The sequence below is a fragment of the Quercus lobata genome, chromosome 8, assembly GCF_001633185.2.
Source record: "Quercus lobata isolate SW786 chromosome 8, ValleyOak3.0 Primary Assembly, whole genome shotgun sequence".
Classification (NCBI taxonomy): Eukaryota; Viridiplantae; Streptophyta; class Magnoliopsida; order Fagales; family Fagaceae; genus Quercus; species Quercus lobata.
In genome coordinates, this window is record NC_044911.1 from 11,492,251 (window position 1) to 11,507,528 (window position 15,278).

At 36.0% G+C, this 15,278-nt stretch overlaps 1 protein-coding gene across 1 annotated transcript; it reads left to right on the forward strand.

Annotated features, from left to right (window-relative positions):
* Positions 1-5,374: 5,374 nt before the first annotated feature.
* LOC115957820 lies at positions 5,375-7,436 on the forward strand. Its single transcript, XM_031076155.1, has one exon. The coding sequence runs from the start codon at positions 6,308-6,310 to the stop codon at positions 7,049-7,051; it is 744 nt and encodes a 247-aa protein (XP_030932015.1). The 5' UTR covers positions 5,375-6,307; the 3' UTR covers positions 7,052-7,436.
* Positions 7,437-15,278: the final 7,842 nt, after the last annotated feature.

Genomic DNA, 15,278 nt, shown 5'->3' on the forward strand with positions numbered 1-15,278 from the left:
GTGGACTTGGATTTTTCTTTCTTATAGAAATCATCAATTTTAAACTTCTGTTTTCTATAGTACTTAGAGGTTGTTTTCCTTCTATGGGACTTTTCAAAGGGTTCTTTTCCTCTGTACTTAGATTTCCTCTTGGGAATGACTGAAGGTAAGCCATACTGTGTACAAAAGTTTCCTATTTCGTACTTGGCTTTACTCTTACTGGCTTGGCTTTGGATTTTGAGATCTCTACACATCTTCATTCCTTCACTTCCGATTGTGTTAGAGATGTCTCCATAGGTTAGGTTATCATAGTCTATGACACCTAAGGGGCTAGCAAGGATTTCTTTGACCTTCTTGCCAAACAATGTGGGTAAGCCATTGATGAACTTCTCCTTCCAAAATGGAGAGTTACAATCGCTTCTATGCATGACTCTGGTGGTAAACACATCTTCATATCACCTGTATTCTCCAAGGTTCTTACATCTAAGGTTACTCAACTGGTTGTAAATCCTAGATGTGATGTTGCTGGGTTTACCTACGAAGTGTTTCATGATCGTATATATCAGGGTATTGACTCCATCGGGAACACCTCTTCCTATGCGTTCATCAAAGATGGGGTTCTCATCCTCATCTTTTTGGATAGCATGCTTAATGTCTTCTCTAGACTCTTTTGTTAGGTAGTTGTTCCACCAATCCAGAAGTTTTCCTGTGAATCCTAAAATCATGACCTCTATGACCTCTTTGTTTTGAAGTCCATCATTTAGGTAGTTATTGGCTACCATGGTCATATGCTGAATCTTGTTTAGGATTTCTTGTTCTAATAGACCATCTATGTTCCATTCATAGAGTTTACCAGTAGATACTATGAACTGGGTATTCCTTTCCTCGTACTGAAGGTCAGGAGGTGTAGGTCTGGGATACCAATTCTTGGTTAGACTGGTTAGGTTTACCCTAGGTTGGTAAAGCCTATTTACCTGTAAATCTCGAAATTGGTCTTCTAAGTGTTCTATCTCCTTTTCAGTTTCAGAGGAGGTTCTACTAGAACTACTAGAGGCTGTATGGGCTTCTAGGGTGATAAGCAAATTGTCTCTAGGTTGTTCCCCGCTGGTTGAGGTATGGTCAAGCGAAGGGGTGACTGGTTCCTTCTTCACTAGTTCCTTAAGCTTTTAGGCAACTATCTCTAAGGCTGTTTTATCCTTAGGTCTGAGACTAGCTTGTCTGGTTGTTGGGAGCTTGACTAATGGCTTTTCTGTGGTTTGGATAGGTTTGCTAGGGTTTCCTGCTGGAAGATAACCTTGTTGTCTATCCGATCTTCTATCCTATCGAGTTGTTTACCTATAACTCCTAAACACTGGTTGGTATAGTTGTTTTGCTCTATTACCTTCTTGACAACCTTTTCTTCATTGGTTGGGTGCTTAAAGGGAGAGGCAACTACATCACTACCACGGTAGTTAATGAGTATGGCTTCCTGGGGAGGATGACTAGACCGAACAACTTTTTTATTTCCTTTGTTGTCTTCTATGGTCTAGTTGGTTTTAGTAATGACACAAAACTTTTTATGCCATTCAAAATGGTTCTCAAAGTATTCAAAGAAAGGGACATTGCTGGATATCTCTTTCATGAATTCTTTCCATTTTGCAAAAACTTCTATTTTTTGTTCTCTGGTATGGTTGGCTCTATAGGCTTCTCTCTTGACTCTATTTTCCTCTGAGTCAAATTCCTTACCTAAGGCATCCATATCAGGGGTAAATTTTTTTCTAATCACCAAGAGCTGATGATCAAGTTCAGTTTCCTACTGAAAAGGGTCTCTCATATCAGTTCCTGAAGGTGAAGAAGGCTTTTAACTGTCTTGACTAGTGCTGTCTTCTTCTTGATCAGCTACTGAGTCTTGCTTGGCCGTGTAACAAAGGGTACTAACCTGAGATTGGGTTCTTACACCTTGGAGTTCTGGTCCTAGGTCTCTCCTAGATCTGGGAAAGGGTGCTAGGTTTCTGGATGAGTTACACTGGGATGCAGGTCTATTTCTAAGAAGGATAGTTGGCTGCCTAAAAGGTTGTTGTAGATCTACTGGGGATGTAGATCTACTGGGGATCTAGACCTTGGTTCGTGGGTACCTTGGGTATGTTCCAATCTCCTAGTTTTTGATCTATTTCTGATAACTAGTAAGACTCTGAATTGAGAATTCCATCTTCTTGAGAGATCTCAGGGAAGGATGTACTAGAAGATCTAATGCTGGTAGAAGAGCTGCTTCTAAACAACCTATTCATTATTCTGAATCAAAAGCTTAAGATAAACAATTACAACCTAATCACCTTTATCTCCAAATTTCTGGATCTAACCTTAGATATGAAACAGGGTGTACAAACAAGACTAATGCCTTCTCACGTGAACACTACAACCTCTCACTGTCACAATCCTAACACTCGTGACAACAAACCCTTCCACTCACGCCCTACCGTTGGGACTTAGTGTTTGGTCTGGGATAAACACTCAGCTTGGGACATACTGGTCTTACTGGGTTACAAACAACACAAATCTGGTCTTACACGTCTCAACAGTACACATCTGCAACAAACTTTTAGGCTAAAAACAAGAATAAGAAAAGGAAAATAACTAGGGAGTAACTGATTAGCTTGAACAAATAATCACAGAACAATGAACAGAAGTTTAAACAGGAGGCTTAGCCTACCACCAAAAGAAACTATAGTAAACAAAGACTGAGAAGAAATAGTAGATGAAGAAAGTGATGAATGGGAATGGAAGAGTTATCAGAAAATAGATGTAAAACAAAATATAACTTGTAGGAGATAACATAATCAAAATAATGTATAATGCACAAAATAATAGATAACTATGGTGGATATACCAGCCAACTTGATTGAAAATATACACAACAACTTACAAACTTACTGTGTAAACAGCTTGATAGGATAGAAGATCGAATAGACAACAAGGTTATCCTCTAGCAAGGAAACCCTAGCAAACCTATCCAGACCATAGAAAGCCATTAGTCAAGCTCCCAACAACTTTCTTTTATTTCCTTTGTTGTCTTCTATGGTCCAATTGGTTTTAGTAATGACACAAGACTTTTTATGCTATTCAAAATGGTTCTCAAAGTATTCAAAGAAATGGACATTGCTAGATATCTCTTTCATGAATTCTTTCCATTTTTCCAAAACTTCTATTTTTTGTTCTCTGGTATGTTTGGCTCTATAGGCTTCTTTCTTGACTCTATTTTCCTCTGAGTCAAATTCCTTACCTAAGGCATCCATATCAGGGGTAAATTTTTTTCTAATCACTAAGAGCTGATGATCAATTTCAGTTTCCTGCTGAAAAGGGTCTCTCATATTAGTTCCTGAAGATGAAGAAGGCTTTTGACTGTCTTGACTAGTGTTGTCTTCTTCTTGATCAGCTACTGAGTCTTGCTTGGTTGTGTAACAAAGGGTACTAACCTGAGATTGGGTTCTTACACCTTGGAGTTCTGGACCTAGGTCTCTCCTAGATTTGGGAAAGGGTGCTAGGTTTCTGGATGAGCTACACTGGGATGCAGGTCTATCTTTAAGATGGATAGTTGGCTGCCCAAAAGGTTGGTGTAGATCTACTAGGGATCTAGACCTTGGTTCATCATATTCTAAGGGTGTCCTAAACCTAAATTGGTCAAAGCTAAGTCTAACCGTTCCATCAACTAGTTGCTAGTAAGACTCTGAATTGAGATTCCATCTTCTTGAGGGATGTACTGGAAAATCTAATGCTGGTAGAAGAGCTGCTTCTAAACAACCTATTCATTGTTCTGAATCAAAAGCTTAAAATAAACAATTACAACCTAATCACCTTTATCTCCAAATTTCTAGATCTAACCTTAGATCTGAAACAAAGTGTACAAACTGGACTAATGCCTTCTCACGTGAACACTGCAACCTCTCACTATATATATATATATATATATATATATATATATAACCAAAACCTTTGAAACTCTCACAATTTTCCACGCCAGCATAATATTTAATTAAAATTATTTTTGTTTAGTTCAAACTTAAAAATGAGTGAAACTCTATCTCTCTTACAAATCCAATTTAAACGCAAACTCATCATTATCCTTTTTTTTTTAAAGCAAAAATTATTTTTGTTTAATTCAAACTTAACAAAGACTAAAACTTTATCTTTCTAACAAGTCCAACTTAAAGTCAAACTCAAACATTAATACGTTTTCTCCAAATTTGCAAGGCTAATCATGAACACTATAAAAGTAAAGCAAACCCCAATATTTTTTTTTAAAGCTGAGTAGAGGTATGAGCTCTTCTTATGTTATTTTTTTCTCCTCTACTTTGTTAAAAAAAAAAAAAAAAAAAATCAATTTTATGGTTTTTCGTGTATTTTTAAAAAATAATTTTCGTACACGAACCACCAAAACTCCCTTTAGCTGTTTTTTATAAGATAAAAAAACTTGCAATAATTAAAACTATTCTTTTGAATGTAACTTATCTTTTTCTATTGTTTAGTCATATATAGTTTGTTTTGTTTCAATAATTTCTAAGCAGTGAATCATCTTATTCTTTAATTTTTTTTTGTCTTTCAAAAATTTTAATATTTGAATTTTTGAGTTATTTTTTTTACAGTATCCGAAATTGTATGGATCAATCTGATCCAACCCACAACCCAATTGACTTAAACCCATTTTTAACTCACTTAAAACGACCAATTTTTGACCCACAACCCGATTGATCGATCCAAACCCAACCCAATCTGCCTGTTTGCCATGTCTACGAATCGGACATGGAATTCACCCACAAAAAAGAAAACAGAAAAAAAGACGCTTATTATCCTCCCTTGTCCGTTAAAATTTAAAAGTCACTAGGGCGAACTACAGGTGCAAGTGAGATGTTGAGAGGTAATGTGCAAAACAACAATGCAAAAAAATTGTATATAGTTAGTTAGGCAACGTTTGAAACAATAAAGGAAAGTAGCATCTTGAGTTTTAGAAACTCGAGATCCATATTAGAGACTCCAGTTTCATGCGAAAAAAATTTCACCTATAGTGGCGTTTTTAACACTTTCAGTGACGTTTTAAAACCCTATAGTGGTGTTTCTCTGGAAAAAATTTTTCTTAAGTACAGATTTATGGGGCCTATAGTGGCGTTTTTAACCCCTATAGTGACGTTTTATAGATATATAGCGGCGTTTTTATTCAATTTACAGAAATCGAGTCTTTAAAACTCGATTTTCAGCTTAATTTTTTACCTATCCACTTACAAATCGAGACTTAAAAACTTGATTTTTATCTTGGAACTCGAGTTTTAGACACTCGAGATGTTAGTTTTCAACATTATTTTGAATCGTGACAATTAACTAAAATTTTTAATATTTATTGTTATTTAGAAAAAAAATTTGAGATGTTGAAGTGTGAACCCAGCCCATTTACACCTTCAAAACGGTGCGTTCTCAAACCCACCTCTAGCTTCTGAACTGAGAAGTGAAAAGTGAAGTTTATCAAAAAGAGTAGTAAAAACCACAGCTCAGAAAAGCGAGGGAGGTCGATACTCGATATTACTTCAAGCTGCGCAAACTCAACTGGACTATCACATACCAATCTCAATTCTCAACCCAGGTAACAATTCTTCATTCTTTTTCCACTTAAAGTAACTAGCTTCAATCTCAAATCAAATGTTTCGTTTAGTTTGCTTAAACCTCCCACAACAGTTAAAGCACAGAGCTTTACAACATAGCCATGCCCACTTGTTCTCAAAACTCTCTAATTCCAATGACACACCATCGTTTACACTCTCTTTCCTTCAAAAATCATGTGAGTTGTCCTTAGAATCCGCCATTTCAGCTTCCAAGAAGCTCAACATTGTGAACACAAAGAATCCCAACGCAGTTGTGGAACTTTTGACAACTCACGGTTTGACTCAGACCCATGTCAAAAGTTTAATTACTAGTCGTCCAGTCTTGCTTTTGGCTGATTTAGACAATACCCTGAAGCCCAACTTGGAGTTGTTTGAGTCATTGGGGTTTTCTAGTACTAGCCTTGGCAAAATGCTTACCAAAGACCCACGTGTGCTTGAAAGTGATGTATACACTGTGGTTGAGTTCTTTAGAGCTCATGGTTTCAGTGATCAGCAAATATCAGATTTGACTATGAAGCTTCCGAGATTGTATATATACAATGCACATAAGATTTTCAAGCCGTAGTTTGAGTTTTTCAGATCTTTGGGCTTGTCAGAACTTGAAATTGCAAAGATTTTATCAACCGAGCCTTATATTCTAGAAAGGAGCCTCGAAAACCAAATCATTCCTTGTCTTCAAAAACTTAGGCAGATTCTTGGCAATGATGAGAATGTCTTTAAAGGCTATAAAGGCATGCTACTGCATACTTGAATGTAATGTGGAAAAAGTGCTACAGCCCAACATATCGATGTTGGTAAGCCGTGGTGTACCCATGTCCTTAATTTTGAAAATGTTCATGTTCCAACCAAAATCAATGCTTATGAGGATTTATCGGTTTAGTGAGGCTGTTGATCAAGTTATGAAATTGGGTTTTGATCCCAATAATCTGCTATCTGTTCTAGCTGTACGTTCCATGGTGGTTATGAGTAAATCTTTGTGGGAGCAAAAGGTAGAAGGTTTTAAAAGTTTTGGATTGTCAAAGGATGAGATTTATGCAGCATTCAAAAAGCAACCCATGTGTATGATGGCTTCAGAGAATAAAATCAGGAAATTGATGAGTTTCTTTGTGAACAAACTGAATACGACACCTTCAATGATCTCCAAGAATCCAAATCTTCTACTGCTTAGCTTGGAGAAGAGGATTATTCCAAGGTGTTCAGTTCTGCATCTTTTGGTATCAAAGGGGTTGGTTAAGGAAGAAACTAGCATTATTAATTTGTTCAGAATGACTGAGAAGGGGTTTGTGGACAATTTAGTGAGCAAATATCAGAATGAGGCTCCAGATGTTGTTAATCCACACCAAGGCAAGATAGAATTTCAAGGGTTCCCCTTTGATTTAAAAAATTTGAGTTATTGTGAGTTCAAGATGGAACAAATCACTGCTTTTGGCCACATCTTCATTTAGTTTAGTCCATCTTTATTGCTCACATTGGGTGACGAATAGAAACTCATCAAAGTTGAGCTGAACCTTTTATGTATAATGAAAAACCCCATGCACTTGTTTTATGGAGGTGGCTATATGGGCTGGCAATTTGAAATTTGAATTTAGAAGAAGTCATTAACCCTTGGCCTGCTCTGATTACATTAGACAGGAGTATGGCATGGCACAAGAATCTTTATGATCCAGCCAGCTGGTGATCCTCTCAAATTCCCTTTTTTCATCAACAGTAAGGGTGGATTCTAAGGTTGATGTTATTTAAAAATGTGTTTCAAATGTCAAGGCACTCTAGGATGTTTAGGTTTTTCAGGTCTTGTGATAAGAATTTACTCAGAAACCATATATTTTTACAATTATTATTATTCTCCTGTTGTTATCTCTAAAAAGGTTAGTTTCTATTGTTTTTTTTTTTTTTGTTATCATATCTATTTTGACTTGCATTGACTGATGACTACCTATGCTTTTGTTCTTTTTCAGTCTAATGTCCCTGTCATTTCTTTGCATTATTTTACTTTTTCTATTTAATTAGTAATTGTTCTGTACTATACTAATCCCATGACACCATATTCGAAGTCTAATATGGGAATGGTATCTTATTAAAGATTCTCAGCTAGTCAGCTCGAATAAGTCTAGTTAATATTTTTTTTTTTTTTTGAAAATTAAATAAGTCTATTTAATATTGGTAAGACTGACTCTTGGTAAGGGCCTCTTGTTTGGTAGATGCTATGGAATGACTCGGGGGCCTGTTGCATAAAGTAGCACCTATACCTGGTTTCAGTGTGACTCAAAGGATATTATCATCTAATTTTATACCATGTACTGTTTTAACTTTTAAGGGCTGGTGTTCAGATCAATTGCTTGGGAATTCCCTAAATGTGTCCAGTAGCGTAGCTTGAGGGAATGTATGTTTTCTTTGATAGTGTCATTACCTTTGTTAATGTTGCTTACAAGTTACTACCAAAGCCATTGCCCCCAGTTTGCGAGCTTGCTAATGGCTACCTACACCGGGGTCTTCCATTAATCAATAGAGGCATATGTTACATGCTATTGCGCCCTTTTCATCTGTAGCCTTCTACCTTTTCATGCTTGTATTCCAATTTCCACTTCATAGTTTCTTCTTTCTCAAAGCTGGTACCTGTAAGCTATACTGCTCTTCCAAAATTCTATAGGATAAGGCAATTGCAGTATGTATCTTTTTATGTTTGTGACTGTGCTTCTGAATTTTTGTTGTGTTTAAGCTCTTTTTGCATCCCAGAATATTAATTCTGGGACTAATGAGTTCACCATGAAAGCTTTCTCTTAGTTTCCTATCAGTTTGTATGGCTTCCTATATATGTTAGCAAAAACGTTATGGCTGAGCAAGTGGGGTGATAACCTTTCAGAGTCACTCATGATTCATGATGCAACCATTATTCCTGAAAGAGAAGAATCAGCATTAGAAAAATGTTAGCATTGCCATTTGACTCCGTTCATCTGAGCTTGATCTCATGATCAGTTCCTTAAATGTTGTTCTTCCCTTTCCCACTACCATTTTATATATGCATCTCATTTCTTATATAATCTGTTCTAGTCCTTTCCATCCTGAATCTTGGGATACATACATCATGTAGAGCAATACATGTGCTTGCAATATATGTTCTAGTTCTTCTTTTTATTCTGTATAGCTTAGCATAGTTGCTGAACACAAAACAAATAAACTGTAAATGTGGCTCATATGCTGGGATCTTGTGTTGGCCCTTTAATGGGGTGTTTTTGATTTCTCAAATTTCTTTATCTGTTGATAATAAAAAAAGAATGAAAATGAAAACAGACCCTATCAGCAGCGGCAGTCTGTAAGCCTCCGATTCCTGGTCGTCTTCTTATTTTTGTTGTTATTCTTCTTCGTACTATTTCAAGCTCAGATTATTATCTTTTTTGTTTTGTTTCAGTACGAGGAAAGAGGGGTATGTGTGTCTGAGGAGAAAAATGTGGAGTGGAGTTCGAGGTTGTTTTGATTTTGAGAGTTGGACTGGAGAAGGATCTCTCTCATAATCTGATTCAGTTTTAAGAGTTCTTTCTTTTTAGCTCCTTGTTTTCGCCTTTGTTTCAATTTTCCAAAAAAAGAAAACTTATTACGGCGAGTCTACGGTTGACCTTGTATGTAATAAATTAAAATAAACTAAAAAATAAAAGAATGAAATAAACTTTGAGTTCCAATTAATTTCAATTGGTTCTCTTATAGATGTTTGGTTTGTTTGTTTTCATTGACCAATTTTCAATTTTCGCAACTCATCACTCAAAAAAGTGAGTCCCACCGTTGCAAGTGGTGTGTGATTTGGTTTCTAAAAATAAATCAAATAATTCATTTTATATATATATATATATATATATATATATATAATCAAAGTCTATGAAACTTTCATAATTTTTCACGTCAGTACAATATTTAAATAATATATATATATAATCGAAATCTCTAAAACTCTTACAATTTTTTACATTAACACAATATTTAAATAAAATTATCATTTTATTTAAATAAAATTATTTTTGTTTAGTCCTAACTTAACAAGGAGTAAAACTCTATCTCTCGAACAAGTCTAACTTAAACTTAAATTCAAACATTGATAATTTATCTCCAAAATTGCAAGGTTAATCATGAATACTATAAAAGTAAAGCAAATCCTAATATTTTTTTTTAAAGCCGAGTAGAGTTATGAGTTCTTCTTACATTATTTTCTTCTCCTCTACTTTGTTAAAAAAAATTATTTTATGGTTTTTTATGTATTTTTTAAAAAGTAATTTTCGTACATGAACCACCAAACTCCCTTTAGCCGTTTTTTACAAGATAAAAAAGCTTGCAATAATTAAAATTATTCTTTTGAATGTAACTCATCTTTCTCTTATATTTATTTATTGTTTAGTCATATATATTTTGTTTTGTTTCAATAATTTCTAAGCAGTGAATCATTTGATTCTTTAATTTTTTTTTTTTTTTTTTTGTAGTATCTGAAACTGTCCAACAAATTTTTTGTAAGCCATTGCACATTCAAACAATGATTTCTTCATTACGTTTTAACACAAATTAAAGTCATACAAAAGTAAATCATGCAATGGTGTGTTTTCTTAAATTTTTTATAAAATTATTTTAGTCTACCTCACAAATAGATAGATTTCCGTGCATAGCACGGGTTGGCAACTAGTTATATGTGTGTGTGTATATATATATATATATATATTTTTTTTTTCATTAGGGAATGCTTATCATTTCTTACTAAACTCTTATGAGAATTGATGAAATACTTTTAAATAATTCATTATAATCCTCTCCCCCTTCAATAAATTTTTTGGTAAAATTTCTAACCAAAAAAAAAAAAACCTTCAAAGTTTCGCCATTGTAACAAATTAAATACTAACTCTTTAATTTGTTACTTTAAACTTCAAACTTTACTACCCATGATAATATAATCCATATTTTTTTTATTAAAAAAAACAAATCATAAAGGGTGAACCAATTTTTGATAGTCATTAGTTCTTTGATTCCCATCCTTTAAAATATTATTTTCACTATTTTTTATTTAGACAAAACTTAAGTACAGTACCTTTGGTGCTGTTTCTTAGATTTCATTCTTAAGATTTACCCATATGGCTACTTCACTTAAAAATACACTTTTATTGAGAGGAACTTAAGAAACAACACCTAAGTACTGTACCTAAATCTTGCTCTTCTTATTTATATTTATACTTCCCTTTTTACTAGTGCTATCGTCTCTTGTTTATAGGCAACATTTTCTCCCTACACTCTATTAGTAATTTCTTACAAAATTAAGAAGTCAAAGTTTAATTTGTCACAATGAGCATACCTTTGAAATTTGTTTATTTATTTTTATTTCACCCCTTTTTTTATTTGTAAAGATCCAATTACATGATAGTCTTATGCCTGTTGTGTCTACAGTTTGACTTAACACCATTTCTTTCGTAAACAAGTGTGTTTTTGGCATATAGTTTTGTTGCATTAAGTCCAATGACATAAAAATTTTCACTATTATTGAGATGACATGTTATGATTGATGTACAATAAAAATATTTTCTATGATGAATTTATATAAAAGTGATGTTGCACTAGTGACAATCTATCACCTCAGGGGTGACTCCACATAGAGCCCAGGGTGGTCACTGGACCACCCTAACCTAATAAAAAAATTGTAGGTGCCCGAGAACCAAAGATGAAGTTTTAAGAGTCGCAATGTGGGGTGACAATGCCACGAGCCACGGGCCCGAAAAGGAGGGTTGCTCAGGAAGTTGAAGAGATAAGTCAAAAGTACACTAAGGCATACCAAGTGGGAACCAAAGGTCAAGGGGGAAGTTTCTAGTTGGGTGTAACCTATTGCCTCCGCATTGAATGTCCTGCATCTGGCCTCTTGGCATCATTAAATGGTGGGGAACAATTTTATTAGTTGCATTGATGAGAAAGTGAACTGAACAGTGCAAGTCATAACTAAACAAACTTTTTCTACCACCTTCTTCAAATGAAAAAAGGGACAAGTGTCGTAAAAGGAGACTGGTTAGGAAGGAATGGACAACCAAGATGTGAAGAAGGGGAGAGTATATAAGGAAAAGAAGTTTATCAAAGAGGGGGTCGAACAAAAAAATAGGGGGATCATTGGAAAAAGATGATAGAGAGAAGAACATGAACATTACTTTTATTTGCCTAAATTTGGCCTCCTCAGGCAAGCATGTATTGATGTGCTGACTTATATATCCGATAAAATTGGGCTTTCCTCCCTTCTTCTTATCCTCGGGCTAAGCTCTCTCTTGTTATTTGTTTCTCTCTCTAACAAATTTATTGATTTGGGTCTAAGCTGAACCTTGCAAGCTTACTATTCTAAGTGGGCTTGGGCTGATGGAAGATTTAGTCCTTACAATATTGGCGTTGTTTGTGGGAAAACAAGGTGTTGTGGATTTGGCTTAAGTATCTATGGCTAACGTGGGCCAAGATAGCGAAAAATCAGTTGGCTTACAAAGGGAAAACCAATTCACTAACTTGGAGCGAAGAAGAGATAGGCAGTGCACCCCAAGTGGTGTGATGGAGTCATACCATACTAATTGCACTAAGTAGAGTCATTCGAAGACTGGAAGTCACATTTACCATGATCAGGAGACACACAAGTTACAATTGGAGATAGATCTCTTGCACGAGCAGTTGAAACGCAAGGAGCGTGATAGAAGGATTCCCTCTCCTTCATCAAGTGATGGCTCCAAGGATAGTAGGGATCACATGTATCATCACAGATCTAGAACCCCATCTAGTGAGTCCTATTCCGCTTCTTCATGTCAGGATAGGTTGAAGAAGGACGGTAACAAGCATGGGAAGGGGTCTTCTCACTAGGGCATGGGGAATGACACGATGAGTAAAGCCCTATGGCAAATTTCTAAGTCACCTTTTCTTAGGAGGATTAATAAGGCCAAGCTCCCTTATTGTTTTTCTCAACCAACATTCACCATTTACAATGGGAGGACTGACCCCATGGAGCATGTTAACCACTTTAATCAGAAGATAGCAGTTCACTCGGGTAATGAAGCTCTCATGTGTAAAGTTTTTCCTTCCAGCCTTGGGCCGGTAGCTATACGTTGGTTTAATGCCTTGGACGAGGGATTGATAGGGTCTTTTGAAGAGTTGACACAGACATGTGGTCCTATACAAATAGCAACAATCTACTAAACAGGGAATTCTTAGTAAAATGGTGGGATAGCCTCAAAATTGATCCAGTAATCAATTAGATAAATAAGGCTTTTCCTCCTCCAGTTCACAAAGCTATTACCCTGAAGACAAGGTCTCGGTCTAGCCTAGAAATCATCTCAAACGCCGGAGAATCTAGTAGAGAATTAAAAGATCTTGTCGATCAGTTGCTCCTCCAAGCTTCATGGTTAGAAGAAGAAGAAAAGGCTACTCTTGCCTCTTCTAAAGCATCTACCAGTCACAAACCATTTGACCCCTTCCAGGATTCTTAAGACCCCTACGAGGGCCATAATTTGGACAATCCCTAGACTATTCTAGTAACACTAGTCTCTACTCAAAATAGCTCCAAACAACTTCAGATTCGGTCACTATTCAGAACAAGTACCAACAAACAAGTTACTATTCAGGAACAGTGCTAGCCAATGCAAGAAGACAAAAATAGTACCAATCAATGTACCAGCAGACAAGTTACAATTCAAAACTGTACCAGTCGACACAAGAAGACAAAAATAGTACCAGCCGACACAAAAAGACAAAACATGAACAATGGCACAGCTACGCTATGCTTTTGAGGTTCCCATCTATATAGAAATGACCTTTCTATGTTGTGCTGGTACATCGAAATATGGGATTGAGCAGGGAGGGGTGCTGGCCCCATTCTTTACAACTGATGAACCAGGTGATGATAAGCTTGTGGTAGAGGACAACTGAGGGGTCCATTTTGGACTTGATGTCTTCTATTTGAGCAAAATTGTCCTTGGTGAGGATGCTCTTATAAAACTTGATGGATTTCTTTGGGACTTTTGGAAGGAAAGCCTGAAAATGTGCATAGATATGAAATCCAAAACCAAGCTAGTAAGGACAAGAGAAAAGCTAAGTATGAAGTAGGAAACTTCTGTACTCAGTATGGCCTACCTTCCATAGCCCCATCCCAGAGGATATCTAAAGGAAAGAATACCGTAGGAAAAGAACAGCCTCCAAGTATTATAGACGTCATAAAAAGCCCAGCGGCTTTAGCAATAATAATTTCTATAAGAAAAGTAAGAAATCCAGAAATTACCATAAGAGAAAAGATCCAACACAAATAACATTCAACAAGAGGAATGACAAATGTTACAAGCGTGGCAAGAAAGGTCATTTTAAGCATTAATTTCATGACTTGGACTATGTAGATAGGAACCTCAAAAGGTCATTTCTATGGGTCACTCCCCAAACTACAGTAGCCGACACCTATATATATATGCCTCAACAATTGAAAGAAATAGCCAATCTTGTTTGGGGATCTTTTGAAACTCATGAGAACTTTTCAACCTATATATCAAAATTCAACGAGGCCCATCCTAGTGTCAAAGAAATCGGTTGGTTAGGGATTGTGTTTTTGTACTCTCCCTACCATTTACATATAGATAGCGGCAATATCAATGGCTCTTCTGATGGCTCTAAGGTTGATTTATTTCCTAGGTCATGACACTTTAGATGATGTGCCATTCTAAGAGTGCGTTTGGATTGGGCGTTTTCTGCCCAATCCTGCGTTTGCGTTTTTCCTTTTTTTTTTTTTTTTTTTTTTTTTCACGCGTTTTGGGTGTTGCGGCTACTGTTCATGCACTGTTTAATGAACAGTAGCCGCAAACTTTGACTTTTCAAAATTTTTTGGACCAATCACAGCACATCGTGTACTGTTCACGGACCCACAAATTTCACTTTTCAGCAACTTTTTCATTAAAAATGGGTCCCACGATACTATTCACACATTTAAAAATTATTTCGCTACAATGTTTTTCAGTTTTCAATTTTCAGCTGTATCCAAACGCACCCTAAGTGTATCCACTTGACAACACCTTTTTATCATGGCTCAACCACTTTTGGTGTTGTACATCGTGGTTTCAGAGGAAAATTTTGTATGCATCAGGCGCATATGCCATTTGTCTCACTGACAGAGCAGGCTCCACACCTGTAAAGCCTACCTGCCAGTGAGACAAAGGTCTCATGTGCCCGACGCATGAAATACCTTCTCTGGTTTCAGATCCTTTGTTTTAGTAGTGGTGTGAACTTGTACCTACTATAGTTGCTTAACAAAATTTATCTAAACCGAGTCTGACAAATAGCAGTTAGAGTGAATGAAATTACAACTCCATACATGTTAGCATAGAATCCTTAAATCCTTTTCCACATTAATTTCTATGCGATCAAGGATATGATTACTTAGAAGAGTATTTCTGTTACATCCAATGTATGTTACTCGAACTTATGCAGTAAGGACAATAAAGTCACCCAGTAGGGAGTTTAGTTCCACAAATGAATGTAAATACTATTAATGTTCATGGTAGTTCAAAGTCAAAGAAACAAAAGGAGGATGACAATGGCTGAATAACACACAGTGGGCGCAAGGTTGAAGATGACTTTCAACGTACAGTGCAACGCACCGTTTCACTTAAAGTTAAACACACAAACGCACCGTTTCACTTAACACGCAGC